The 20,479-nt window shown below is 45.5% G+C and overlaps 1 protein-coding gene across 1 annotated transcript; it reads left to right on the forward strand.

The window, feature by feature from the left end:
• Window positions 1-75: 75 nt before the first annotated feature.
• On the forward strand, window positions 76-20,479 carry LOC135306192 (prosaposin). Its single transcript, XM_064429781.1, has 14 exons — window positions 76-210; window positions 8,693-8,826; window positions 9,825-9,899; window positions 10,581-10,706; window positions 10,965-11,159; window positions 11,877-12,020; window positions 12,543-12,599; window positions 15,299-15,412; window positions 16,171-16,266; window positions 16,455-16,641; window positions 16,788-16,939; window positions 18,580-18,660; window positions 19,183-19,290; window positions 19,839-20,479. The coding sequence occupies exons 1-14, from the start codon at window positions 156-158 to the stop codon at window positions 19,872-19,874; spliced, it is 1,560 nt and encodes a 519-aa protein (XP_064285851.1). The 5' UTR covers window positions 76-155; the 3' UTR covers window positions 19,875-20,479.

Raw genomic sequence — 20,479 nt, forward strand, 5'->3', positions numbered from 1 at the left:
TCAGCTGCCGCGGTCCGTGCGCCCCCCCCCCCCCCGCCATTGCGCGTGCGCGGGGGGCGGGGCGGCCTTCGCGCGTGCGCGCCCCGCCCCTATATAAAGGCGGGAGCGGGCGGTGCCGGCGGCGCCGCATTGCAGACGGGCACGGAGGGGCAGCGATGGCGCGGCCGCTGATCCTCGGGCTCCTCAGCCTCCTCGGGCTCCTGGCCGCCGGTAAGCGCTGCCCTCCGCCTCCCGAGCGCCTTCCCCATCCCGCTCAGCGCCGGCGGGCTCGGGGAGAGCGCCCAGGGCAGCGCGGCGGGGCTCGGGCCGGCGTAACGCAGTTTGTGTTGCCCGGCAGGAGCAGTCCCTGAGGGAGCGTGGGCACAGTGCGGGCTGCGAGGGGAAGGCTGTGCTGGGGGCAGGGAGAGTGTCCCAAAACCAGCGCCGGGGCAAGGCAGGGAGAAGGGGGAGCTGCCGGGGGGAAATGATTTCCCCATGGAAACCTGCTCGGTGTGCGTCCACGAACCGGGCAGCGCGGAGCCCAGGCTGCTGGGGACAGCTGGGAGGGAAAAGCTGTTTTTTTTTTCCTGCCAGCAGCGCTGTTTATCTCCGCCACTTCAGGGATAGATGGCTGCTAATCCTCTTGCGGATGGCGGGAGGCTGCCTTTGCTGTTGTGTTTCTGCATTAGGGTCTCCTGCTCCCTGTGGAAAATTCCACCGATTTTGCTGCTCGCCGCCTCGTTACCTGTTGTTGCTGAGGGAATTTGGGGAATGGATAACCTTCTCCCTTTAGCTGTAGGATTCGAGGTTAGAACATGCAGTGTTTGTGTTTTGTACATTGCAGAAGCTTGACAGAGGTACAGAAATGATTCATAGTCTGACGAGTGGTAACATACCTTTAGGCTGTGGGATGGAAGAGCTAGAAAGCCCAAAATATGAGGACTTACACAGAGATGTGCACAGTTGCTTGGAGAATTTTCTTCTAAATTAGACGATTTCATATTAAAGCTTATTTGCTCACAAGTTTAACCTGCAGCATTTCAAAAGTAAAAAAAAAAAGCCCAACTGGCTGTTTAAAGGCTATAGGAGTAACCAGCTGGCACAATACAGAAAATAATCCTGTGAAATTTTTCATGATTGTATGTGAGTTTTGTACTTTATTGTAGTTTTAATGTCATAAAATCATGGGATGGCCTGGGTTAGAAGGGACCTTAAAGGTCATCTAGTTCCAGCCCTCTGCCTGGGACAGGAGCACTTTCCCCATGATGTACTGATAATATTTAATATGCTGATAGGTGGACAGTTTAATGGGTTATCTCAGACTTTTCAGGCAGGAAGCAAGAAAGCAAATATCAGCTTTTACTCTGCATGTTTATGCGCTTTCATCGTGTCCTTTGAGTCTGCTCTGCCCTGAATTAGCTGCCATCAGTTGCCACTCCTTCTGGGACTGCTTCCAGGTCGCTGAAATCATTGCAGTTTCCTGGGCTTTGAAAGTGAAAAGGCTTCACCTTGAAGTATCCACCAGCTTCCCCATTAGTGCGTTCAGGGAAATTGTAATGAGAAACCAGTTCAGCAATGAGAGTTGGCCTGGCCTACCTGCTGAAGGCATGGCATGCAGCTGAGGGCAGCAGGAGACTGGTCAGGCCTGTTTTTCCTTAGAAGTCACTCTTTTAACACAAATAAACAGCTGTCTTTTCTCACAGGATTCTGAGCGCTCATTGCCTCACCTGCCGTGCAGATTTTCCTGAAGATTTTGCTGTGGCAGCCCAAAACACCGTTTTCATCTGCAGAGCTGGCTAATTAGCTGTGCAAACATTCAGCCACCCTTGTCAGATCCTAATGGAGTCACTTGGCTGCCTTAGAGGCCGTGAGGGTTTTTGGTTGACCTACTTACAGGGCTGCTGTGCATCTTCCCTCTAAGGGAGACACGGAGGAATTAAAGCAGGGTGTACAGGTCCTGGCATCTCCGGACTACTGATGTGCACTCTGATTATTCCTTGTCTGTGAGGCCAGGCAGGGAGGAGAGAGGCTGGGTGTGCTCTTAAAGGAGGAGTCAGTTTCTCTTTAAGTGAGTATTTCCCCCTTCCTTTTTGCTAAATTAATTTGGGAGTGGAAAGTAAACACTTGGAGGATATGATTTTTTCACATCCCCCTTCCCCTAAAATAGTAGACTTAAAACATTGTAAGGAAGGCAGATTCAGGTTAATTTGTAATTCCTCTAGCAAACACTGGTCAGAACATGTGGGGACAGGAAATTTGTAGGCTGAGTTAGCCTGGCTTGAATTTTCTTGAGGATATGGATCAAGCAGATAACTGGACTGTTCTTTAGTTTTGCAGGCTTGTTCTGCTATGAATGTGATTTCTAACAAAAAAAAAAAAAAACCAAAAAAAAAGCCAGGCTGGTGCAGCCCAGTGCTGCAGATTAAATTAGGAGAAGAGGGGAAGGTGTCTTGTACCAGCAATGGTGTGTGCAGTGTGACCCGGGCAGTGACTGTCCCCGCTCAACTCTTGTGTCCAGTTCTGGGCCCTCACCCCAGGAAGGACACTGAGGTGCTGGGGCGTGCCCAGAGAAGGGTCTGGAGGGTGAGTCCAGGTTGGAAATCAGGAGCCATTCCCTCTCAGCAAGCGCTGCCAGGTGCTGGAATGGGGTGCCCAGGATGGAGTCACTGCCCCGAGGTGCCCAGGAAATGTCAGAGCTGCCACTCAGTGCTCTGGTCGGGATGACAAGGGGGTGGTTGGTCACAGTGACTCGGTGATCTTGGAGGTGTTTTCCAACCTGTACAAATAAAATCGGTGTTTTCTTGCAGCAGTAACTGGCTCTGAGGCACGTCACACAGCGAGGCCGGCGCTGTGATAGCACAGCAGTCATGTGCCCTGTGTAAACCTGCCCTTGCACAATCCCCTCCTTGTTTGCCGGGCAGGTATAAATAGAAAAGGCCGCTGTTGGTTGTGTCTGGAGGAGCTGAGCCAGCCCTTCTGTCACGCCCAGCGGAGCCGCAGAGCTTCCCCAGCCGCGGGCAGCCTTTCTGCAGCCCCGGTCTGTGCGGCTCCGGCAGCCCAGGGGGTGTGGAGGGTGGAGCCAGAGCCATGGAGCTTGTCAGCAAAACTGGATGTGTCACCTGATGGCAGCTGAGGCTCCCCGCCAGGCTGGGCTGTGCTATTTCAGGGAAGGCTTTTCTGGTATAAAATGCAGGGACATCTTGGTTTTGTATCTGTGGAGAAGCACGAGCAGTTCCTGCTGCCTGCCATGGCTTTTTGTTTCAGTATCTCCTGTAGATCTGATTCTTCAAAGCAGGTTGGGGCAACGCCTTAGAACTCTGACATAAAACATGTTTATTTTTTCTGAAAGGATTTATTCACGTTCTGTTTGTTTTTCTTTTAATGGAGCAGCTTTTAAATGCAATTTGTTTGCTGCTGCTAAAATATCAGAGTTCCTGTTGCAATTAAAAAGGCTGTGAATGAAGTGTGTGTATGTATTTTAGGGCAGTGCTGCTCTGTATTTGGTCATGAGGCAATGTTTGGTTTCAGTTGCCTGATAGCAGATTTTCCCAGTGTTTGTTATGTGGATATATTTGTTTAGTGAAAAAGGAATGATAAATACAGGATTTCTGCAGAGACTCACATGAAATCTGCCCCCTGCATCCCCCCAAAAAAACCCTCAGAACAAAACCAGAAAGAATGGAGATGGACCACAAGTACGCCCCAAACATTTTAGAGTATTTCTGCAGGCATCTGCTGCAGGGGAAAATGCTGCTCCTAACTTTTTGGGAATATCTTAGCACACTGTATGGGGCCACTTGCTCCTGATGACTGCCAGGTGCCCTAGAACATCCTCTTATCTCTTCTGGATTCTGCCACAGGAAAATCTCAGGCAGCAGTCAGGCCTTGCTTGGTAACACCTGGCCAACTTGGAAAGTATTCTTTTGCAACCTTTGCAGTTACCTGGGACAACTTACTGGGCTGGTAGAGGAGCTTTTACTGTCCCAGCTCATCCAGTTCTCTGCTCTCTTTAACTTTATTGTGATTGCTTGTACCTACACACAGTGCTTCTCTTGCTGTCTTGTGTTCTGGTGAGGGAAGCAAGGGAGCTCCTGGGGCAGAGGCAGTGTGCCAAAATGAGAATGAGTTCCCAGCTTTGAGCAAGAGCCTGGTTGTGGTGTTAACTCCAAACTCACTTCTTGCCCATCATGCTAGTTAGAAATGTTTCAAGTTTGGTTTTTCTGCAGTAGATATCAGACAGGAAGACTCATTTTTAACTGGAATGCTGCTAACAGTCTAGCCACATTTCCTCTACTTTTGCTTCAAATTGCCTGTAATCCCTTAAATGTTATGGTCACTTCACTGCCTCGTTAATCCAGAGGCACAGGAGCCCTTTGGCAAGAGTCACTGGTGTGTGATGTGGTTACAGTTTTGAAGTTTTACTCACTAACTGACCAGAGAGGCTGTGGAGTATTGAGCCCTTCAGATAACTTCAGGTTGGGGTCACTCCTTCACTTCTTGACACTTTGTAAACTTGGGTGAAGAGGAGTTGATCCCTCTTGACTTCTTTAACTTAAATACTCTTGGCTTTTGCAAGTCTCAAAGGATGTGGGGAAAAGTCAGTAACTGGCAGAGCACAGATGGCAGAGGCTGATGCATTTGCTTGGTCTGTGGTGTCTCTGGGAGATAATGAATTTTTAATTTTTTAAGCATTGCAAGTAGGACAGCCTGGGAATGACAACCTTCCTGATGAATAGGTTAATACATTTATGCAGGTTGGACTGTCACAAAAGCATGAGAGTTGGCAGCACCCTAAATGATCTTCACATTTTACTTCAATCCATTGAGTTTAACAGCAGCTCAGCACTTTCCTCATGTTTGTTGTTTTGTTTTTTTTTTTTTTTCCCCTCAAATTTCAGGTTAATTTGTTTGTAACCAAGGGTTTTCCTAGCAGTTGGGTTTGGAGGAGGCCGGAGTCTTCAGGTTGAATTTCTTTGTGTTTTCTGGTTCATCCTTTGGGTCTTTAGGGAATCTGGTCTGGCCTCTCAGAATCCCTGTTCATTGACTCTTATGTAAAGTGTTAAATTTTAAGTGTCATCTGTAGCTTCAGTGCAGCTTTGGAGGGGATTTCTTAGGATGTTTTTCTGACAATCAAGTGGAAAGAATTCAGACTGGCTGTCTGTGGAAGAAGGGTGAGACAAATGCTTGAGGGAAGGGAAGGTGTTTTCCCATAAAGGTAATTGCCTAGCAATTTTCCTGTAGCTGTCCTTGCAGAATGGTAATCCAGACATTATAAGCTTCCTTCCTTTTAGGTTCCTGTTTCCTGGAGAGGAGTGAAGAACAGGGCTGTGCTTTCACATGCATGGCTCCATAAGCCAAGTGGAAAAGGTGATAATTTCTGAGGGAGCCATCACCTCTGCTTCCCAAATTTGTGTCTGTGTGTTAGCATAAACTTGGTAAACCAAGGATAAACTTGGTAGAGCAAAGGCTGTTTTTTCTTAAATTGACGAAGCCACATCTGAAGTGGTTCAAGCAGGGAGAAAGCAGTCAAATGGATGAGTAAAGGAACACCTTGGCCTTCACAGATAAACTTGTTTGATGCTCTAAAAACAGTGGCTTGCAAGAACTTCAGGAAACAGCGGGAGATAGCTGTGGTGGGCATGACATGTGACTGTTGAGAGCTGATCTGCAGAGAGGGGAGAAATCTATTAAAAATGGATAACCTTAGGTAAAGATCAATATATGAGATAAAGAGATGGCAGAAATAACAAAGAAATTCCCTTGGGTTTATCCATCTGTGGGAGGTAGCTGATGGTGCTTTGGTTTCTCTTGGGTTACTGCTGTGCTGGGCATGTGAAGTACCATGATAAGGTGTTGTCCTTTTGTAGCAAAGGCTATTTGGAGGGAAGAGTTAATACTCAAAACTGTTTGTTCTGAGACAGCACAAGGTCTTAGCACACTTCAGTGGCATGTTTGCTTTTGTGGTAATATAACTTAATATATGAGGGAAAAATTCTGTTTCACAGTTAAATAGGAGAGCAAGCTAAAAGGGAAAAAGTAGTAACAGTGGAGAGTTTCCAAGTCTTTTCTGAATCTGCAGGATCTGAATAGAAGCAGAGGTTTTTTAGTTTTGTTTGTTTTTCCCAGGATGTTCAGAAAGGGAGGGTGGATACTGTTGCAATGAAGGTGTATCCTTTCATATTGGATATAATATTTCAAACAAAAATACTTCCCCGTAGTACAGAACAAACTTGTAAGAATTTAACAATGTTTGAAGTCACTGTGGAAGGTGTCGGAAAAGAAGCCATGATTAGTGTGTGTCATCTTTGTTCTGTAGCTGCTGTGAAATGTGCCAGCCATGTGTGGCTCTAACAAAATTGCTTAGTCACTGTCTGACTAGAAAGATCTGTACTGAAAACATTAAAATTTAGAGTTGTATTGACACACAGCCAGCAGAGATGATAACTGAAAATAAATATGAAGCATAGTATTTTTGCCATAGTAGTGATCTATTGTTAAGGCTGTGAGGATGAAGGAACAAGACATTGTGTTGAAGCTGGTACAGAGCTGAAAAGTCCTGCAGTGTCAGGGTCTTAAAAGTAAAGAATCAAACAAAACCTGAAAGCTCACTAAGAGCCTGACCAAACCAATGCAAGTTACAGCATGAATGCCTTCATTTGGCTTTAAAACACTCTCCTAAATCAAGAGTTTGAGAGACTGCTTGGAATAACTTATTGGAGTTGTATAGTTCAGCTTTGTAGTTTACAGTGTTTCAGTGTAGGAGGAGTAATTGTCTTTTGATGAAGGCATAGGTTAAAAGCTGTGCTTGTAAATAACTGGGAATCCTTGATTGCACTGTTTAAATTCCAGGTCTTGACTGACTTCATTCAGAGCTTGACTCTGCCTTCCAGAGCCTTCCTACCACTGTTCAGTGCCAGTATCTGAAAGGGAAGAATAACTTTCCCTCAACCAAGTGTATTCTTGTTTCTTGTCACCCTGCCAGAGCTGACAGCTCTTTGGCTGGCCACTCTGACTTTGAAAATTAACTATTCTTAGGGCTTCCAGATCAATAATGCTGGAGTTGAGAACAGGCTGTAAATATTTTGTTAACCATACATTATTAGAAGCTTTGAAGTCTTACTGCTGCAGTGTCCCAGTGTGCTGTCCTGCTCAAGGATAATATGCAATGAAGCTTTTTATTGGGAGAGAGGGTGACAAGCTTCAAGCTCTTGTGTAAAAAATCAGGCGTGCAAGGCACGTTTTTCTTAAAATAAATGGGTCATTCCTCTGAAGCCCAGTGTAAACAGGCTTTATAAATCAGCAGCTGAGAAGGCTGCAGAATGCCACCTATAAAGCAGTGTTTATCTGGCTGTTTGGTGAGTGGTGGCCATGTACCTTGTAGATGCACTGGTAATTCAGCTTTAAATCGATCCTCTAATTGCCTACGGCAAGGCATGAGAAATGGGAAAGTGATGGCTCATCTGCTGTGACATTACAGGAGCTTCATAGGAATGAAACACCTGAATTCCTGCCTCGTGGCTGACAGTGTAATTTTACAGGGTTTTGTGAAGTGCAGACAGCCTTGGTGTAAAGAGGACACCTGTACAGCTGATAGGTTTGAACAGGTTGAGTTGATGTTTTGTCTTTTTTAATTTTTGTAAAGTTTGGCAGCAGTGCCTTGTAGGCTTGGACCGTGGTGGATTTCCTTGGGGCCTGCCTACTGTAGGATTTCAGGAGTTGTTTCTTGATTGGTTAATGCAATATAGGGCATTGTCTCCAGAGGAAACAGAGCTTACTGACACATAGGATGGTTTTAGAAACTGGGAGAGGTTGGGTGCTGGGTCCAGACAGCACAATTAAAAAAAAAGCTTGGAAAGTCAGTAAAACCATGCATTTGATTCACTTGTCCTGCTGATTATTCATAGTGCAGATACTTCACATTTCTTTACCAGGACTGTCCAGAGAAGATATTTTGTATCTTACTTGAAACCTCTGTAGGTTGCATGGCAGTCCCTCATGGGATGGGAGGTAATATCCAAAAAAGGACTGGTATATTATTTCACACCCACAGATTTTTCTGTACACAGTTGAAGACCTAACCAGGAGAAAAAAAAAAAAAAAAGGAAGTCTAAATATATTTAGGGGCTTTAAAAAGTATGATAGCACATTCCCTAAGAACATTTTTGAAGCTTTCTGTTTATGGTCAGTGTTTTGGTCTGTACCTGCCCTTAAGTCTTGCATGCAATGTGTACAATGTTGTGGCTCCTAATCTAAAATCTTCCCTCACTCTCTCACTTGCTGTGTGAGAACAGGATGCTTCATGTGGGAGGAGGAATGCAGGCAGCAATCACAGGCTGGTTCAGAGCTGAAGTGCCAGTAGGGCAGGAGAACAGGGAGCTTGTTGCTTTGGGAATCAGCTGTCTGTAGGGTAGATTTCTGTAATGAGCAGTTTTTCTGTTTCAAATCATCTGGTAGCTCTTGTGTGCTAAGCAAAGCAAGGTTTTGTATTTTGGGATTTTAAATTGTTTTTACAAAAGGTGGATGATGGGGGAGCAGACAGCTGAGGTGCTGAGACTCAGGAAGTTCAACCTTTACAACTTTTCCAGGTTTTTTTTTCTTTGATTCTGTAACCTGTGTTTTTGGGACAGACCAAAAATTTCTGGATTGCAATGTGCTTAAAAACCTGGTTATTTTGGCAGCTGGGAAGGCTGATTGAGTTTGCTCTCTCTGGCAGCCGTGGCCAGCCCTGTGCTGTGGCAGAAGGAGTGTGCCAAGGGGCCGGAGGTGTGGTGCCAGAGCATTCGCACGGCCTCGCAGTGCGGGGCAGTCAAGCACTGCCAGCAGAACGTCTGGAACAAGCCTGCCGTGGTAAGTGCCAGCCTCTGAGAGCCCCCAGCCCCACCTGGGGCTCAGGTGCTTGCTTTCCACATGCTGAGGAAGATTTCTCAAGTCTCTGATTGGAGCGAAGCGCTACATCAGACTCTGCCGAGGTTGCCGTGCCGTAATTTGGGAGCTGGATGGAGGTTGCTTTTCACTGCTCTGCCTTGCACAACTTGTCTGCTGACTTCTCCCATGACCTGTTGCACAATCACCCAGCAACGTATGGAATGGAGCTAGTGGATTTCACTTGTTCCTCTGTATTACTACTGACTCCTAATTCAGGAGTCTTTTCTGAACTTGAGCAATTATTACAAAAACACTGTGTATTTATTTAGGTCTTTCTCAAAGGTTAAAATTCCCAGAAAGATGCACCATATGCTAAATTGTGGGAGGCATGGCAGTAAGTAATAGCACAAATGTTACATTTAGTGCAGCTTTTCAAGTTGCATTTGCACTAAATGTGAGGGCTGCTTTACTAGATGTAGCTGTAGTTTGGGTATTGTTTCACAGTTTTCTAGGGGAGAAAAATGTGTTTTACTTACATTCAGTCCACATTGGCTATATCTGTGCAGAGATACTTCAGTTTAAGGAAAAGTCAGGGAAGGGAGGAATTCAGAGCACAACTACAATGGTTGAAGCAGCCTGAAATGTTCTAAGATTTCTAGCAAGTGTGAACTCTCTGAAGGAAAAGAGGAGACGGTGTCTTGGGGCAATCAACTTTGTATTTCAAGGTCCTGGGAGGAGGTGAAATGAACAAGTAGTAGCATGCCAGCTTTTATATAGCATTGGTTTACTGACTAAACTGTAGCTGGACATGCTTGAAATAGCCTTGCTCTTTGTTTAAAAATACCTTTTCCTACCCTGGTCTCAACCAGGATTTCTTCCCGAATTCCAGGTGTAATGTTTGCCCTTTGTGCTGTTGTTCACACTCTGCTCTTATGGGCACTTAATTCTGTCTCCAAGTAACTCCCTGCTTCTCTCTCCAGAGCAGTATTCCCTGTGACTTGTGTAAGGAGCTTGTGACGGTTGCTGGCAAAATTTTAAAGGATAATGGCACTGAGGTAAGCAGAGCTCCTTTTCTCCTCACCCCAAAACACTATCAGGTTTCAAGGTCTTGTGGTGAGGGGGTGGAAGAGTAGTCTGTCTTGTTTTCCTAACATAAGCAGCAGATGTTGAAAGGGATTGGAGTGCAAGGGGGAAAGGCTTTTAAACAGCCTCTGCTGGTTTAGAAATTAGCAAATTGTAGAGTCTTCCATGCCTTAACACATCCCTGATTAGCTGTAGGTGCCTGATAAAGTTGTTCTTGTGCCAGTGGGGCACCAATATGATAAGGTGGGGTACTGTAGTCTCTAGGAGTGGGTGGTTACACCTGCTGGCCTTTGTTTTGGTTTGTGGGCACTGCTTCCCTTTTTCTTTTGTCAACCTGTGGGTACTTTGTGCAAACAAGTTGCTGTCCCTTGAGCCCAGAAATTCACTTTCTCCTCTTAATTGTAAGTGTTCTGTTCTGGCAAGGCTGGGCTGTGCAGTGTGACATGTTTGTGCTGTGGCAGGGTCTCATCAAAGGCCCAGAACTGGGGAAAATGTGTCTGCAGTGTAGAGCCTCATTCTAGTTCTGCTTGTTGCTGCCTGGACCTAGCTGAGTCCAAGGAGCTTGTTTCAGGCTTTGTATTGTGCATTTTGGGAACAGAAGGAGCATTTGAGAGAGAGATATAATCTGTCTCTGCTCACCTCCTCTTTCACAGGATGAGATCCGCTCTTACTTGGAAAAGACCTGTGAGTTTCTTCCTGACCCAGGCCTTGTCTCTGAGTGCAAAGAAATTGTGGATTCCTACCTACCAGTTATCATGGATATGATCAAGGAAGAGTTTGTAAGTAGATAATGATTTTCCAATAGCTGTTAGTATTAAAACTTGTGCTGCTGTTGATGATGAATTTCTCTTCTGCCTAAGATTGTGCATATGATCCTTCAATCCTTTGTGGATCACTGGTACTGTTAGTTTGAAGAGTCCTTCCTTACTGTGAAACATTTTCCCTGTCTTACTATGTTTCAGCTGAATGACTCTCTACTCTGAGCTTTAAAAGGGACATAATTTTGGAGCTTTATGTGTGTATCTTGTCTCCCGCAGGATAAACCTGAGGTGGTGTGCAGTGCCCTTGCTCTGTGCCAGTCCCTTCAGAAGCACCTTGCAGCAATGAAGCTCCAGAAACAGCTCCAGACCAACAAGATCCCAGAGCTGGATTTCTCCGAGCTGGCATCCCCATTCATGGCTAACGTGCCTCTTCTCCTTTACCCTCAGGACAAGCCCAAGCAGAAGCCTAAGGTAAGCCTAGGACTAAGGCCTAAAGGCTGTTCTAGTGTGGACCATATGTATAATCTTGGATTAAGTTCTGCAGTCTGCAGAGGCAAGTCTTGTGCTGTGCTGTTGCCAACCAGGGCTGTGGTAATCAAGCAGATCTTGCTGGAAACAATTTCTTCTGAGAGAAAGCTTGGCACCAGGGTTCAGAGGAAGAACAAACAGCCCTTCCCATATTTTGAGCAATCTGCTAGCTGTGCCCCTCAGGGGATGCATTTGTCTCTGAATGGAAGGGTGACAGACTGGATTGGAAAGGAGCAAATAGTTGACAAAGGGGAATAGATGAGGCAATGAACTTGGGTGCAGAGGCTGAGTATTGGAGTTGAGCAGTGAGTGGGCTGAGAACAAGCTGCTGTGGGTGGAGCAGGTAAGATCTATGCCAGATTTAGAAACCTCCCCACTGTGGTCTGTAACAAAACCAAGAGATTTGAAGATTGGGTATCTTAACTATTATCTCAGCTTTGGAGCCAAATAGGTACCTAATCTCCATCTAGTGGCTGCTGCACACACCAGCAGTAGCTCATCTGTCTCCCTGCTAGCCAAGGCTTCAAAATATTCTCCAGAGTACTTTTTAAGGTTTGTACATAGCTCAGAATAGCTTGTAAAACTTGGTAGTAACAGGAGCTTCTGAAACATGTCATGTGAAGCTGTGTCAACTTGAGTTTCCTTTCACTCTTTGTCCAGGCGAGTGGGGATGTGTGCCAAGATTGCATTCAGCTGGTCACTGATGTTCAGGAAGCTGTGAAGACAAACTCCTCTTTTGTGAAATCTTTGGTTGCTCATGCCAAGGAGGAGTGTGACCGTTTGGGACCTGGCATGTCCGATATGGTAAACTGTTCTTTTTTATTGAAAAATTCTCTTCCCGTAAGCAAACATAAAATAGTTTGTTCAGTGCCTTAATCCCCTGATCATATTTTCTATTTAGTTTCACAAAGGAGAAACTGTTGTATTTGTTAACACAGTATAACAACAGCAGCACTGAAATTGTTAACTTTGTGGTCAGGAAAGTTGGGTGGGGATGTGTGGGACTGGGGAGCAGGAGAAAGACTCCAAATTGCTTCTGGCCCTAAAAGCCTTTTCCACAAACATGGTCTGCGTGGGTAGTGTGGTTGTATCAATGGGGGCTGGGGCTTTTTGCCCTGAGAGGAAGAGAAAAGGTTAAGCAGTTACCTGTGCAGCAGTTTTGTAACCTGAAATACCATCTTGTATTTGGGCCAAGCTCTGAAAGACCTGTTGTTATGCAGTAGAGCAGGTAAATTAATACCTTGAGATGTATTAGAAAATTCTAGACGGACTCTACAGTGTGAGTGGTTTGATAGTCACAGGACTTTCTCTTCCTGCTTTCTGCAGTGCAAGACCTACATCTCTGAGTATTCTGACTTGGCCATCCAGATGATGATGCACATGGTAAGATCAGCAGAGTGCAGTATTTGCTCTCAGTTCATTTTTCTGGCTTGTAGCTAACTTCTTTGGAAACAGGAAACATGTACTGCAGTAAAACTTAGGGGAGGGCCCTTGCTTTCGAAGTCTTGGTGTTAATGCTTTGAACTTGTTTTTTGGATATGTAATTTCTGTTTCAGGATGTTTTCTGTGGTATGTTTCCTTCCATTTTATAACCACTTCTGCAGTGCAAAAGGCACCCCAATCCTTTGAAATATGAAAATACATTACACATGTTCCTTTATATTCTTTTATCTCAGTCCTGTGCTTACACCACCTCCCTCCTCCTCCAAATACTGTGTTAAAGATATTAGAGTTGGCTTTGTCACAGTATTGCAAAATTAGTTCACCTGTGAGAGATATGGAACCAAGGCTACACATCCTTCTGCAGTTGCTGTCTGAAGATTCCTGCTCTCAGGGCTCTTGACAGGAGCCATGGAAAATGAGTGGTACCTTCTGCAGCAGCATAAATTTATCTCACACAGCACCACTTTATCCAGAGAGCTGAGTGCCTTTAAAAAACATGGCTAAACTTTCCTTAGTGCAGTCTGTAGATGCCACAGGTGACATAACAAACTACAGGTGAATATGTGGCTGACTTGAACCTGATTTTGGCAACATAGTGGCCTTTTCTTGTTTCCAGTTGCTATAGGCTACTTAGAAGCTCATCCTGTTTCTTAAACATTTGGGGGGGAAGTCAATGTTTGTTCCAGCAGCACTGAGTTTCTGATTTTAAGCATTGCAATGCAGTGTGTTGTTAGGACCTGAAATTGGAAAATGACTACCCCCTGTGTGCATCTGAGTGTTGTCCAGACTCTCTGGAGGTAGTCTTGCCCAGGATAATAACTGCAGGTGAATAATGCTGGTTAGCACTGTGCAATTACATGTGAGCTGCTGTAGCTGAGGATCTTTGGGGTGGGGACTGTGTCATATTCCATTATCTTCGTGCAAAGAATATATGCAGTTCCAAGTGCTTGATGTGTTTTTTTTCTCTTAACTGTTATCTTCAATTTCTCCTGTCTTCCTCTGTCTCCAATCTCCCCTGTCAACAGAAGGATCAGGTAGGTGAGCAACTTGCCTGTGGTGATAGCCTGCTTGTAGTTCACCCTTTGCTCTTAAAGAGCTTGTAGTTCACTTCTTGCTCTCTTAGCTGTACACTTGGTGTGACTGTGCTCACTGCTGACAGATACAAGGGATTTTTATGTGATTAAAACAGAGAAAGGCTAAAGGCTTCCTCCAGTGCATCAGTCCTACTTCCAGCTCCAGATACCACTTTGTGCTACCAAGATTTCAACTTGACTATGCTTTGGCCATTAGAGCAGAAAATATCCTCCCTCTTACAGAAGAAGGATAGGTGTGGAAAAAGCATGCCAGTGGCTCCTGGCAGCTGCTGGTTTAAAGTCTGGGCTCAAAAGGGCTTGAGCAAAGCTGTCCCCAGGTCTTCCCTTGGTTAACTTTTAAATGTAGGACAATGGTGTAGGTGTTTGAAGTATATGAACTGAAAAGGTGAAAGCTTCCTAGTGCAATTTGGGCTTTTAATTTGACCCGTCCTGTGGGACCTTGTGTCTGTCACCCCCCTGTGAGGGAACGTGTGTATGTGGGTGTTGCTGTAACATTAATACCTGGAACTGCTTCTTACAATGCATGAACCAAAGGGCTTGACTTAAAGGTGCTGCCTGGAGTGGTCTGAAGCAGCACAGTGTCTCTGAGGTGCTGCTTTTGCCTGTGCATGAGATTGTGGCATGATGTATTAATATTAACTCTGGGATAAGCCTCTGCTGTAGGAAGCTGGGAACAGGGTGAGATGTGATCTTCTAATTACCTGTAGGACCAAGGGTGTCTTTTTCTAGCTTTAGGTGGGAAAATGCAAGTTTTGTCTCACTCTGTACAGCCTTTCTCACTTTGGGTGTCCTCCTTTGAACAGTTTGCCTCATGGCTGGCATTTCTTTGTGCATTTAGTAATGTATGCTCCAAAAAAGAAATGCATGAAGGGTGTATTTCTTTGAGAAAGAAAGCCTTTTTACAGACTTGGTTTCTGTTTGCTGTTTTCCCTCACTGTGAGAACACTGCAAGTTCAATTGTTGCAGTACAAATGGTTAGGCTTGGGTTTTAACAAGCTCAACTTTTGTTTCTTGTAGGCTGTGTTCAGTAATGCGAGAAACTGTTTCTGTTTGCAGAATGTGATGTTTCTGGCAGCTTTAAAGAAGGTAGCTTGTGGATGAGGAAAGAGGTTCTTCTAGGCATTTCTTTCAGCTTTTGGGTGAACTCTGAAGTCAGGATAATTGGCCTCTCCTGTGATTACCTAAAGCTGGGGAGCAGCTTTGTGGATGCAGCTCTGATGTGATGCTGCTGGTGGCTTGTTCTGGTGTTGGTAGCTCTTAAGTCAACTCCTTTTGAAGGGCTTGCAAAGTGTGGCTCATGGGACGTGGTTTTTTAAATGGGGTTTTAAACCTCTTCCTCCTTAACAGGAACTGCTAAATTCCATCCAGTAGCTGTCCTGCCTATAACCTTACCAAATGCTTTGGCAATACTTGAAGTAGAAGTAGTCATGAAACTTTAAGTTGTGTTGGAGCCTTTCAAAATTTTGCTGTCTGTGCCTGCTCACAGGCTCTGTAGAAAGGACAGACTTCTAGACTTTAAAACATTGCTTATACATCTCTTTCCAGCAACCAAAGGACATTTGTGCCATGGTTGGCTTCTGTTCTTCTGTGAAGTCTGTTCCCCTTCAGCCTCTGGTGCCAGCTCAGGTGGTTCATGAGGTGAAAATGGAAATTGTGGAGGTAAGATGGGCTTTTTGTACTTTGCTTTTCTTTTTGCTTTAGTGTAACAAACCAGGTGAAAAAGATGAGCTTTTATGCACAGAATAATCCAAGTCTTCCTGCATATAAATTCCTGGTGTTTTCTTGTTTCTGATGCTGATTGATTTGTTTGAACAGCAGAGCCTACACTGAACCAGAGCTACAAGGTAATGCTTCAGGATTGAAAGGGGAACTCTTGTTCCAGCAGTTCTGAATGCCACCTTAAATGTAAATTCTCAGTTTAAGTTTTGCTCTTTGTTTGGCGTAATACTTTGATCCCTTTTGAAAATGGGGCAGCACTCTGCATGTGCAGATGAGGGATCAGAGTCAGGATGCTGAAGCTCTTGAGCCTGAAGAAGCACCTTGGCTTCTCCAAAGGGTATTTTTGCAAACAGGAGGCTGCTCTCAATTCTAGGAAATGTTGTCCTCCATTAATGTATTTTAAAAACCACTATATGTTTCCCTTGACTTCTGTCTCTGTGGGATTGTTCATTTCTTTGTGAATGCTAAATTCAACTCCTTGTACAGCCTGGGGGTTGTAGTCTTAAAATTAGTCATATAAAATGCCTGCTCATTCAGACAGGCTTTTTACTGAGACCTTTGAGGCTGGTTTTGGGTTCTGTGTGACCTTTTGAATACAGCCCAAAGTGAGCAGCTAGGTAGATGCTGTTAGGAATTGTCCCTGTCAGATGTGGTCCAGTGCTGATTTATTGTCTGCATTTCTGCTTCTGTGTACTCAGAAGGCCTCAGTTCAAGAGAAGACTTTTTCTGTGTGTGAAATCTGTGAGACCATGGTGAAAGAAGTGACTGGCCTCTTGGAGAGCAACAAGACAGAGGTGAGTGGTGGGCCTTGTACCCCTTCCAGCTTTGGCTGAGATGGGGCTGCACTGAAGGGGGAAGGAAAATCAATTTCACTGCCTGTTTTCACAACAGCAACATTTCTATCCTGGCTGGGACAGAAAAGCTGTGCTTATAACTGAGTTAAAATTCTGTGCCTCATTTCTCCTCCTGCCCTGTGCTTCAGGAGGAGATTGTGCATGAGATGGAGGTGGTGTGCCGCCTGTTCCCAGGGAGTGTCAAGGACCAGTGCAAGGACTTCATCGAGGTCTACGGCCAGGCTGTGATTGACATGCTCTTGGAGGCAACAAATCCTGAGGCTGTGTGTGCCATGCTGAAATGCTGTGCAGCCAGCAAGCTTCCCCAGCAGCCAGGTAGGTGGTGAGAGGTCTGTGGTGTTCAAAATGAGGTGGTTCACCTGTGATGAGATGTCTTTTGAGGACACTGCTGACACTGCCTCCTTTCTTCTCTTTGTCTTCACCCAAGCACTGATGTTTGGTTTGTTTATTTCCCTTCTCAGCTGTAGTGAAACCTGCAGGTGGCTTCTGTGATATCTGCAAGATGGTGGTGGCTTATGCAGACAAAGAGCTAGAGAAGAATGCCACGACAGCTGAAATTGAAGCTTTACTGGAAAAAGTCTGTCACTTCCTGCCAGAGTCTGTCAGTGAACAGGTAAGGTGTTTGTGCAGGAGGCAGACTAAAAAGCCATGGTCTTGGTGGTTGGGAGCTGTCCCTGTTGATTTGTTGGGTTTATCTAAGTCCTAACAGTGACACTTATGCTTAACCTCATTTTTTGAGTGTTTTATCTGATATTTTGTCTATATACACTAATTTTAGGTCCGTCACTCAAGTGTCTCAGCTTCTGCTATAAATGTCCAGGTACTCCTAACAGAGGTTTCTGTGTTTGGCCAAATGCCTTGTCTCTGGCTGGAGACAAACTGTCCACAGGTGCAGCTGGGACTGGCTTGTGTCCAGCAACCTGATCCTTCATAGGTTTTTCCCTTTACTAATTAGCACCAGAGCATAGCAGCTTCTCCTGTCCAGTACAGCAAACAAAAAAAAAGGAGGGGAAAGGTTTGATGTGAGGCAGTTGAATGACCTTGCTGTGTGGCAGCCTGCCTTCCAGACAGGGCAAGGCAAATGGAGATGAGCAGAAGGATGAAACACAGAATCCTGGAATGGTTTGGGTTGGAAGGGACCTTAAAGACTGTCTAATTCCAGCCCCCCTGCTGTAGGCAGGAACATCTCGTAGAGTGTTTGGAAAAGCTAGAGAGCAGCTTCTCTTGTTGGTTTTTGTAACAGCATTCTCTGCTAAAGGCTGGGAGGAGTTTGGGGTGCAGGGGAATTAGGTTTGCTCAGTTCCCATCCTTGGGAGTTGACAGGCCCTTGAATAGATGTCTGCTTTAAGGGTCTGAACTGACTGGCTGGATTGTTGTACTAATTTGCAGTCAGGAAAGGTTTGCCTTGAAATCCTCTGAGAACAGTGAGTGGGAACAGTTGAAAGGTTTTTTTTTCCCCCTCAGTTCTGATCCTGCTTGGGGGATTAATGAAGTAATTGAAAGTAGGCTGGTGTAATTCCAGTGGGACACCTGTTAGACCACTGATACCAAGATTTACCTGAACATCTTATTAGGTGGCTGCTGAGTGTCAGCAAGTGGCAACTGCTTGAAAGTTTACTGGGGATAGAATATAGAGGCTTAAAGCAGCTGTGGAACAGCTCTTCCTGCTGTGAGGCTGTTTAATAGCTGTGGTTGGTTTATTAATTGGTGCTGTTTGTCTCTGCTGAGAGCAGCATCTTCCTCAGCTCTGGAGCCTCTCCACTAGAGGGAGAGAGGCTGTTTTGGCAGGCAGAGCTCCTGCTGCAGGCTTGTCTGAGAGAGCAACTTGAGCACAAGTGCCTGGGAGTCCTTGCTGCTGTCCTGCTCAGGAAGTTTGTCTCCAGCTGGTTCCATGTGCTTCCCTCTTGAGACAGGCGTGATCTCCACGATCAGAGACGAAGCTTTTCCTCAAAGCTTCTTCTGCCTGGTTCTTTTCCCAAAGCCTGTCCTCTTTGGCTCTTTGCCTTGTGACCCCTTATCTCCTCGTAGTGTGACAGCTGCAGGCAGGTATGAGCTAGCAGAAACAATGATGTAGCAGTGTGATTAGTGCCTGACTCCTTTGCCATGTGCAGAGCCCAAGCCTCTGCTTTGTCCTTGTGGAGTGTGTTGTTGGGGTGTTCAGGGTAGCACGCAGGCCTGCCTGCTGTAGACCACACATTCCTCTGCTTTCAGAGGCTCCAGCAGGAGAATCTCTCACCCTGTGTTTTGTTACAGTGTGTGCAGTTTGTGGAACAGTATGAACCTGTGGTTGTGCAACTCTTGGCAGAGGTGATGGATCCCACTTTTGTTTGCACTGTGAGTATTGCATTTAGTTTTATTGAGGGCAGGCTCTGATGCAGTCCTGGGTGCCTTTCAGTGTCCAGCATGCAGAAACTCTGCTGGAATCAAAATCAGCACGCTGAATGCTTGGAGCAAGCCCCTTGTGCAAGGCCTAGGGCTTCCTGTGTGACTGCCAGCCCAGCACAAGGAAGGGCAGCAGGAGAGAGCTGCCAGGGGTTATCCACTGCTGAGGTCCAGTGACAGGGTTGATGCACCCTGAATGTGTGGGAGGTAAAGTGACATTTCTTGAGAAAGGTCCCTCTCTAGAAGATCTGTTTTTCAAAACTTGATACGAAGGAGTTCCAGTAACTTAACTCTGCCTTGGGTTGGGTTACGTGGCTGCTGGTTCAGCTGCAGGTGTGACCTCAGTGGGAGCTCCTGCAGCTGCCTCAGTGCAGCTTCCACACTCCCTCAGCTGGAAGCTCAGTCATAAGGCTGGACTTGAGATCTCCTGGTGCAGTTAGGAAGGTGCTGACTGTGCTGCTGCTCTTTTCCCAGAAACTCGGAGTGTGTGAGTCAGCTAAAGAGCCTCTCCTGGGGAATGATGCCTGTGTCTGGGGTCCAGGCTACTGGTGCAAGAACATGGACACTGCTGCTCAGTGCAACGTACGTAAAGCAGCCTTCTGCCTCCAGTTTCCTTCTGATCTCTGGCAGCTCCTTCTGAGCTGCTTTTGGCTTCTACTGCACTTCAAGGTGGATGAACTCCAGTTCAAAATAAGCAAAAGGGTACTAGTTTGATAGAGGGTGGTTCATAGCTCTTCAAAGCTTTCTCAAAGCTGACTTTCCTCTCCTTTTTGTGTCCCACACCTGTCTGCCAGTATTTCAGAATCTATAGTAAGGTACAGTGTCAGCTTTATATTTAGTCAGTGTTCCTGCAGCCAACAGACCGTGTCACAATCTCTCAGCAGGCTCTGAAAATTGGCTTCCAATATTGCTTTTTCTGCCAGGCCTTAATGGCTGAGGGTCATCAGCCTTCTTTCCTAAAGCTCCTGGCTGGTAGGACTCAGGATGTTATTTATTCTAGCCCTCTTTGAAATCACTTACTTTAAGGAAAACAGTTTTGCTCCCAAGATCTTGGCTCAGGATAAGGTGTTGAACTGCTTGTTTGCAAACTGGCTTTTTTCCACTAATATCAGCTATTTCTTCCCCTTTAGGCTGTTGATCACTGCAAACGTCATGTGTGGAACTAGAAGAAGAATTTCCAGTTCTGAAAGTTTGCCATGGCTCTTAGGAAATGTGGGCCGAGGTTGGCAGAGAGCTGTATCTCACCTGTCCCTCCTCTCTGCCTCATTAACAATTTGACCTTCAAGTTCCTTTGTTGTAACTCTTCTGTAGCAGTGCTGCTGTTGAAGGATCAGATTTTCATTGTTGACTTAACAAAGATATTTCTGATTGTACAGTTTAACCCATTATGCTCCTAAAAATAGTCAGTGTGTTGTAGATTTTTTTTTTTAATTGGTAGGCTGAAGTGTTTATGTGCTGGGAGGAATGACAGAGATGGTGAAATGAGACAAGGCTCTTATCTTTTAATTTCAAAAAAAAAGAGCAAGATAGCGACTAAACTTTCAAATGTTTTTCTGTAGGCAGCATTGGGAAGATTTTACATGCTTTGCATTTTTAACATCAGGCTGAAATGTTTATTTTCTGTGTATGGGAACTCTAAGGGATAATGTTGAATCTGGGAATCCTTTTGGCTGGAATTTTCAAAGCTCTGCAGACACAGAGGAGTGGACTTTGTGTGCCCAGCTAGCTTTCAAAGCCACTGATAATGAAAAAGATGCATTGGAGTGATCAG

Source organism: Passer domesticus, chromosome 8 (assembly GCF_036417665.1).
Source record: "Passer domesticus isolate bPasDom1 chromosome 8, bPasDom1.hap1, whole genome shotgun sequence".
Taxonomy (NCBI): Eukaryota; Metazoa; Chordata; class Aves; order Passeriformes; family Passeridae; genus Passer; species Passer domesticus.